General features: G+C 63.0%; 3 protein-coding genes across 3 annotated transcripts in view; 1 reads left to right on the top strand and 2 right to left on the bottom strand.

Annotated features, from left to right (window-relative positions):
• The first annotated feature begins 813 nt into the window (after nucleotides 1-813).
• LOC104837312 (testis development-related protein-like) lies at nucleotides 814-1,817 on the top strand. The gene is made up of 4 exons (XM_010576357.1): nucleotides 814-900; nucleotides 1,017-1,103; nucleotides 1,195-1,292; nucleotides 1,559-1,817. Exons 1-4 carry the CDS (start codon nucleotides 814-816, stop codon nucleotides 1,815-1,817), a joined length of 531 nt encoding a protein of 176 aa, XP_010574659.1.
• Nucleotides 1,818-2,319: 502 nt separating this feature from the next.
• On the bottom strand, nucleotides 2,320-3,623 carry FAM110D (family with sequence similarity 110, member D). The gene has a single exon (XM_010576356.1). The coding sequence runs from the start codon at nucleotides 3,621-3,623 to the stop codon at nucleotides 2,583-2,585; it is 1,041 nt and encodes a 346-aa protein (XP_010574658.1). The 3' UTR covers nucleotides 2,320-2,582.
• Nucleotides 3,624-5,080: 1,457 nt separating this feature from the next.
• PDIK1L (PDLIM1 interacting kinase 1 like) overlaps nucleotides 5,081-8,446 on the bottom strand; it is a 15,208-nt gene continuing 11,842 nt past the window's right edge. Inside the window, exon 3 of the mRNA XM_010576132.1 lies at nucleotides 5,081-7,430. The gene's annotated coding sequence lies outside the window, so the exon portion shown is untranslated. The remainder of the gene's footprint in view (nucleotides 7,431-8,446) is intronic.

The following is an 8,446-nucleotide window of genomic DNA, read 5'->3' as shown; positions in this document are numbered from 1 at the left end:
CAGGCGCAGGCATAGGCCCCGCCCCACGCCCGTACACCCCGCCCAGGAGACGGCAAACCACGCCTGTGTGGCGGCAAACCACGCCCACGCAACCGCAAGCCACGCCCACGCAACCGCAAGCCACGCCCATAGACCGCAAGACCACGCCCATTTGGGGGTAGGCCACGCCCCCAGGCTCAGCCCTGTATCTCTGCCTGACGGCCGTGGCCAGCCCCGCTCCAACCGGGGCCGGTGAACGGTCCCGGGGGCCAGCCGAGTCCCCAAGGGTCCCCAGCACCCGGTGGCAGCCGTCCCCAGGTTGTCCCCGTAGCGGGACACAGGGCCTGGCCTCGGGGCAGGGGGTGACGGGATCCGGTCCTGCCCCGGTCACTGGTGTGATGAGCTGGGGAGGGCTCAGCACACCGTGTCCCAGCACTGATCGTGTTTCCTCCGCTCTGGGTGATCAATTATAAATGAGGACCCACGGCACGGGGGGGACGGAATGTGTGAGGAGCGCCGAGCCCCAGCGCCTCCTCTGCACTGTGGGCTTGGGGTGACCCCAGCCTTGGGGAGGGTCCCCTAGGGGTGAGGGGCACTGGGGGGCTGGGGCAGGGAGGTGGAGGGGGGGGGAGGTTGAGGGTGACCAGAGCAGCTGCCCCTGCGCTGCCCCCGGCTCAGGCCGGGCTCAGGTTCCCCTTTGTGCATTGGAAGTGGCCCCTGAAAGTTTAATGAAGCCACTGGATCGCCGGGGAGGCACGGGGGGGGCGCCCAGCCCCCCACCCCTCCTGCTCCCCACGGCACCCGCCGGCTTCTGGCCCCGCTGAGCCCCTCACCATGACCCAGGGCTTCTGGAGGATCTACAAGGCCAAAGTGCTGCAGACACTGGGGGGGACGCGGGCGGACGGAGCGCTGCAGGAGGAGGTAGGGTGTGTGTGGGGGGGTGACCGCCAAGCCTGGGTCCCCCCAAAGCGGGGTGACAAACCTCCCTGCCCTCCCCCTGCCTGCACCCCTGTCCTCACGTGGGGGTTTCGTTGCAGGGAGACCCCCCCGAGCTGATGGAGACGGCCGAGACACCCAGGCTGATGGAGGAGGGACCCAGCCCCGTGTCCCAGCTGGCGAGGAAGGTGAGGAGGAGGCTGGGGGGGAAGCGGGGGGCCGGGGGGGCCTGCTGGGACCTTGGGGTCCCCGGTGAGCCCAATGCTGCCTCCCCCGCAGGTGCAGGGGGTGGGTGCCCGGGGCTGGCGGACACTTTCGTCCCTCTTCACCAGCGAGGATGAGCACCAGCTGCTCAGCCCAGAGTCCTGCGCAGACCAGTAAGTTGCAGCTCGGGGCGGGGGGGGGCACACACCCCAGAGCCTGGATCCAGCCCCTGGGAATTGTGGAGCCCCCACATCCCCCTGTTCCATCACCTCATCCCCCTCCACTGCCTATACCTGTGGGCCTGGGCTGGGGGGCAGCAGGGAGGGAGCCGGCATGGAGGGGGGGTATTGGGGGGGTTGGGGGTCCCAGTCCCTGGCCACTGCGGGACCCGGCAAGAAGGGACCCCACACCGACGTCCCCATCCCCGCTCCCTCTCCAGCCCGCTGGCCACCTCGCCGCCCGAGCCACCCCCCTCCGAGAAGGCACCCGGCTTTTGGGATCTCTTTGCTACCAAGTGGCAGCAGGTGTCGGGGCCGGACAAGGCGGTGCCCCCCCCGGAACCGGGTGAGAGCCCCGGGGAGCCGCCGGGTGACGATGGCAGCGACCTGCGGGAGCCAGAGGAAGGGGCCTTCCGCTGGGGCTTCTTGGCTGGCAAACTGGCCGAAATCAGGAACAAGAATGCCCCCAAGGGCAACTAGAGGAGGACATGCTGGCCGGACTCTCCAAGTGGGCAGCCCCCTGCCCGCACCCAAGGGCTCCGCGGTGGGTTTCGGCAACGTGTCTGCACTAAAGATCCTGAGGTGCCCCTTTTCCCCAAGCCCTGCCTGGTGCTTTCTTTGCCCTTGATCCCCCCCCCGGCAGCCCCATCACCCCTGGAGCAGCACGACCCCCACGGTGGGGATGGGGAGCTGCTACCCCCCCACCCTGAAGCATTCCCCCCCAAGCCCGGGCTCTGCCCGCACAAACCACACACACTGCCAGGCTAGAAAAAAACCGACAAAAATCAAGTTTATTCAGCGCTGCTCTGGCCTCAGCAGCCCCTTTTCTGGGGAAGAGGGGGCTGTGGGGTGGGCGCTGCCCGCGACGGGGGGGGCTCAGGCTCTGCCCCCCCCCCCCCAGTCTGCAGCTGGTGCAGGACACGAGCGGCCGACGGGGGCTGTGGGCCCATCCCACCACCTTGGGCTGGAGACAGGGAGGATGGAGAAGATGGGTCACAGCAGGGGACAGCAGCCTGCCAGCCCTGGGGTCAAGGAGAGAGTCACCCAGGGGACCCCCTTCCCCTCAGGTACCCCCATCCCTGGGTCTGGGGTAGACCTGGTGGCCCTCCCAGCCAGCAGCAGCCCCACGGCACGAGGACCGTGGATGCCACCAGCCCATCGGCCACATTCACCGAGGGCGAGGGGCCACGTCCAGCCAAACGGGAACCACACGGACGTCCTCGTCCCCGGCCAGGCTGCCTCCGCTCAGACGGTGGATTCCTTGGCGGCCGCCCAGGCTCTCTGGCAGCCGTAGAGCCACTTGATGACGCGGGCATTGCGTTCCACCACCGAAACGGTGGAGCCAAGCCGGGCATCCTGCTCCTCCTCACCCAGCCCCACGTTCCCCTCGCTGCCTTCCGAGGCCTGCCCGGGCTCCGACTCGCAGGAACCGGGATGCCGAGTCGAGGCGTTGTCCCAGCCCGCTGGTCCGAACCGCTCCCGTCCCAGCAGCTCCACCAGTGCCCGGTCCAGCCCGCAGTAATTAAAGAACCGCTCCTTCTCCGAGAGCGGCAGGGAGACGCGCAGAGCCAGCGCCTGCTTGCCGGGGGGCTCAGGGGGCTGCGCCATGGGGCTGCTGGGCAGAGGGAAGATGCCACCGCCACCACCGCCGCCGCTGCTGGCACCCGGCGTCCTCACCTCCTCCTTCTCCGCGGGCACCCACAGCATGGGGGTCTCGGGGCTCAGGGGGGCCGGCGGCCCCTCACCCAGCCCCCTGGCTGGGGGGGAGCTGGGGGGCTTGTTTCTGAGGGGTCCCTGGAAGAGGCGTCGCACCAGCCCAGAGCCCTTGGCATTTTCTTTGTCGCCACCTGGACAGTCCCGTTTCTGCCGGTAGATGATGAGGGAGTCGGGTCTCAGCAGGCGTCTGCCGCCGGTCCGGCGCGACACAGGGGACTGGGGGCACGGCAGCTTCCTGGGACCCTCCCGGCTCAGCTCTGAGCCCTGACACAACTCGTTACACTGTTGGCGGGCAAGGAGGCGCCGGCTGCGGGGGGAGAACCGGGGCGAACAGCTTCGCAGCGCCGGCTCCTGCCGGCTGTTGATGACCTGTTGGGATTTGACGTATTTGGCCTTGTCGGCCTCCAGCCGCTCCACGGCGCTGGGTCTCCGGCCCCCACTGCCCCCCGACTCCTGCGGACACTCGGGGCCTCGGTTCAGCCAGGCCAGGGGGGAGCTGCGGCCACGGGCCACGAGGCGCAGGTTGCTGGAGGTGCAGACGGCAAGAGGGGGGCTGCTCAGGGGTACCATTGCCCCCCAACCCCAAAATTGCACCCCTGGTTGTTCTGCTCCCCTCCTGAGTGGCTGGGGGGGGTGTCCGGTGCTGCGGCTGGGGAGGTTCACGAAGCTTCACACGGATCCTGGATTCAGCCCTGGGAGGAGAGAGGAGAGTTGGGGTTAATGCTGAGGATGCAGAAGTGGCAGGGGAATGTTGGGGGGGGAAGCGGAGCTTAAGGGGGGGGGGGTCCCCTCAATCCCACGCCAAGCAGCGAGCCCTGCCAGCCCAGGCAGGAAGAATCCACGGGCAGGAAGAGAGAAGCGCCGAGCATCCGCCGGCTTCACCCGCATCCCAGGAGCAGCTTCCAACAGGAAAAAATACCGGAGCCCGGCCACCTTATCTTTCCGAGTGCAGGGACAACAAGAACAAATCCTGTGCGCAGGAGAGCTGGCGAGCTGCCCCGGCTGGGCCCGTGCCTGGTGGCAGCAGGGAAGGGGCCGGGGGATGTTTTGGGGTCTCCGTGCCGTGCTCCCCGCAGCCAGGCCAGGCTCGGCTGCCTTGGAGGGAAGGTACCTCTCCTGCTCGATGCGTGGGGGGCCATGGAGCAAAGGGGCTTTTATTAGCCCTGGGGTGTGATGGCTCTTGCTCAGCTGTACCCGAGCATCCGTGCGGGTCTGGGCTGTGAATCCGGCTATGGAGGTGGGAGCTGGGGGAAGGGGGTCTGGAGCCTGAGCCGATGGCTGTAAATGCCCAAAGCAGATGGTTTTGCTGAGCAGAAGAGGCCCAAATGGCCACAAAGAGCCACCCCACTGCCAGCGGCTGACCCAGCACCGCCGCCTCCCCAGGTGACAGCAGGGACATGGGATTGGGCAGAGCAGGACTCACTAGAGAGCAAACAGCCCGGGAGCCCTCTGCCCACGCACATCCACACACAGCCCACGGGCTTCATGGCTGGTGTACAGATGGGGAAACTGAGGCACGCTGTTTGTCTGGTCCTGCACTCCCAAGGGATGAGCTCCCCAGCCTCCCGCGGTGCCGGGCAGAGCTCCGCTGCCGCTCAAGGGAAGGTGCCCTCAGCACACGGTCCCGTCACCCACCGGCTTCACCCCGGCAGACCCAGTGTGCCCGGGATGCAACTGCCTGTACCCGTACCAGTGCGCTTGCACGCTCCCCATCCCAGTCCCGCTGCCAGGATCCGTGCCCAGCCACTGGGCTCGGCAGGCGGAGGATGCTTACGCTCACCTGAGCCCACACAGGGATGCAGGGATGGGATGCAGGGATGCTCTAGTCTCACTCAGCTCCTGCCCCTCTGGCTGCTGGCAGCAAACTGAGCCTGGAGCCAGCAGGAGCCTCATATAGAGGTTGAGGAAGAGGAAGAGCCACCCCATTAACCCTTACCAGCCCAGCCCCGTCAGCAGCAGCCCACCCTGCCAGCATGTGCCCCAGCCGCAGCCTTCACACTGCAGAGCCCTGCCTCTACCGAGCCAGCATTAACCCTCCTTCTCCTGCAGCTCCAGCTCACCTCTGCCAGCTCTCCTCCTCCCTCCATCTCCTTACGGGAGCCTGGCTGGGATTTTGGGATCCGCAGCAGAGATCTCTGCCTCCTCCCAGGCAGGACTGTGTCTCTGTGTCCCTCCAGCACACAGGGCATCAGGAACGGGACAGGGAAACCATGCCCGTTCCAGCAGCTTCTCTTTCTTCATCCACCCCAAGATGCTGGGTGCAGCTCAGGAGCAGGAGCCCGCCACGATCCCCTTCCCCAGGATCCTGCCCTGGCCGGCGAGGGAGAAGAAGGGAGGAAGGGTCCTTCTGGCACTTTCTCCGTTGGTGGCGAAAGGGTCAAAGCCAGCCCCGAGCCAGGCCCGTTCCTGTCTCCTCTTCCCCCCGGGAAGGGCTGTAAATTGCAGGAAGCCACAACAGGCTGGAGCTGGCCCAGGGGTTATTTTTACCGCTGCCCTCTCCCCTTCCCGAAGGCCGTGCACTCCCATGGGGGCAGCCCCCGGTCCCCCTCCATCCCCAGCGCCTACCTGGGGGGCTGCGAACGTGGCACCGCAGCAGCTGGAGAGGGGGGGAAGGACATGCTGCACCCCGAGCTGGGCTCCCAGCACCTCGGAGTGGGGACGGAGAAAGCCCCCAGTGCTCCCTAGGGACCCCCCCAGCTCCTTCCATCCCTCTTGCAACCAGTATGGATGGAGAGCTGGGGTACAGCCCAGCCCAGGCTTCTTGCAGGGACTCAGAGCATCGGGAGGTTCCAGTGGGGACAAAGTCATGGCATTCATCCCGGGACTCGTAGGCCAGGGCACTCCGTCCCTGGAGGAGAGGGCACCCGACCCCGAGCGCTGCTGGCCCCCACCCCAGTTCCTTCCTGCGGTGCCGCTGCTGGGGAGCCAGTGCCGGGAACTGGGGCTGGGTCAGCATCCAGTACCTCCCTGCACAACGGCACTGATGCCAGAAAGGGGCCGGGGCCAGGACTCCGGGGCTGACAAAAACGGAGGCTAAAATGGAGGCTGAACAGGATGAAAGCAGCCAGGGCTTGTCTGAGCTCTGCCAGGACCGGAAAAATTTCCAGTAAAAGCAAGGAAGGGACAAACCACCTATTCTATTCTAATAAACCTGGAGAGGAGCAATGCAGGCAGTTGTGTTTCCAGCAGCACTCCGGCTCTGTGTGCAGGATGCGGCCGCACCAGAGCAAATCCGACCATCTCCAGAGGAAGTTGGGGAAAAGGATGGGGGCAAGTGATGGAGAAACCCACGGCAGCCCTGGGATCTGCCCCCAGGAAGACAGTGCCTGGGTTCCCACGCAGGAGAGGGGCAGCCAACAGGACCTTATTTTTAACTCTAGGCAACGTGAGTCACTGTTTATTAAGACAGGTTTTATTTTCCAAGCTGGAATCCCGGCAGCCGTTCTGGTAAAGCCACAAGTGAGTAAGAGCAGCCTTGGATTCACCTTTCTCTGGCAGACCCAGGGTGCTCCCATGGGATGCTCCTACCCAAACGCCTGCCCCTGCCCCAGAGCGACCGCCCTCCTCTCCGGCTCCTCCTCAGAGCACTCGCCAAGCACTTACTGTTGAACTGTTATATTTGGACGAGGCAGATTCCCTTTGGGATACAAAAAGGGATGATTTGAGGGGCCTTTCCCGGCATCAGCATCTCAGGCAGCTCCTGCTTCCCCTGCGGAGGTGATGGGGGTTTTGTCACTTCAACTTCTAGGAAGGGATTACCCAAGTAATCAGCCTCCTGTGAATGCACCAGGTGGCTTTTCTTAGTCATGTGGATGCTCAAAGTCCCTTGTTTTTATTTAAGGTTACTCAGAGCTCTCACAAGGTGCTCTCTGCTCGTCAATGGGGCTCTGCTTCCCTCTCCTCCCAGCTCACTGGGAAGCGAGCACGGTGCCAGGCAAGCAAAGCAATCCCGGGAAAAACCCTGCCGCAGCTGGGGCCAGGTATGGAAACTTCCAGCCCTTGCAGCAGGTGAGAAAAGCCTGAGAAAGTCCTCAAAGGTCACGAGTCCCAGAGCACAGATCCTCCTTCCAACACCATTTTTCAGAGCATGTCTAGCTCCCAATTAAACAGCCCAGCTCCTTGCAAGCCCATTCTCCCTCCCAGCTCGTGGTAGGGTGGACACAGCCTTCTCAGCCCTGCTAATTACATCCCCACCCTATAACCCACACATCAGGCTTGAGGAGCAGCAGCAGAGCAGCATGGCCAGCGCAGGGCTCCCACCACAGCTCTGATGGATCCGGGCGAGCAGGCAGGGAAGCCAGAGGCTGCCATGCCCACAGGCAGCAGGAGGGCTGAAGCTGGCTGTGTCCCATTCAGTCCTTTCCAGATGCATTTCTCCTTTAAAAATAATAATAATAAAAAAAATAAATCACTTTAACTCCACCGTGACCAGATGCAGACAGGACTGCAACACCTGATAACACAGCCATCTGTTTCTACTTGCTGGTTTACTTTCATAACCCACAAAAGCTCTTTCTGGTCTGAGGTCCATGCAAATGCCACCGCCCGGAGAGCAGCCCACGGGAGCTGGGTGGCTGCAAGCCAGAAAGGGCCCAGGGTGCAGGCGCTTTCCTTCGGGAGAGGGCAGGAGTGGAAGGCTTGCTATACAAGTTTAAAAATATCAAGGGCTCAAATGGGCATGAATAAATCTGAAACCAACACCTAATCTAGGGCAGCCACCCACAAGTTGGTGCAAGTAGAAACTACACAGCAGCTGGGCCCAGAAGACGCTGAGGCTCCCATGGATGTTCATACCCGCAGTGGGGGCTTCAAAACCCACCATGGGCACCAGCCGGCCTTGCTGACTTCTGCCGGCTGTTCAGTGTCTATGGAGCTGTCCTGGTTTCAGCTGGGATAGAGTTAATTTTCTTGCTAGTAGCTGGTATGGTGTTACATTTTGCATTTAGTATGAGAAGAATGCTGATAGCACTACTTTGCAACAACGGAAAACATCAGTGTGTTTACACCAAGTCAAGGATTTTTCAGCTTCTCATGCCCAGGCAGCAAGAAGGCTGGATGGGCACAAGAAGTTTGGAAGGGGACACAGCCAAGACAGCTGACCCAAACTGGCCGAAGGGGTACTCCATACCATGTGACATCATGCCCAGTATATAAACTGGGGGGAGTTGGCCTGGGGGGATCGCTGCTCAGGAACTAACTGGGCATCGGTCAGCAAGTGGTGAGCAATTGCATTGTGCATGACTTGTTTTGTATATTCCAATCCTTTTATTAGTATTGTCATTTTATTATCGTTACTATTATCATTATTAGTTTCTTCCTTTCTTTTCTATTAAACTGTTCTTATCTCAACCCACGAGTTTTACTTCCCCCCCCCCCCCCCCCGTCTCCCCCCC

This window comes from Haliaeetus leucocephalus, unplaced genomic scaffold (assembly GCF_000737465.1).
Source record: "Haliaeetus leucocephalus isolate CR32 unplaced genomic scaffold, Haliaeetus_leucocephalus-4.0 Scaffold517, whole genome shotgun sequence".
NCBI classification, from domain to species: Eukaryota; Metazoa; Chordata; class Aves; order Accipitriformes; family Accipitridae; genus Haliaeetus; species Haliaeetus leucocephalus.
The sequence above is the reverse complement of the archived record's forward strand: the minus strand, read 5'-3'. Positions and strand labels throughout refer to the sequence as shown.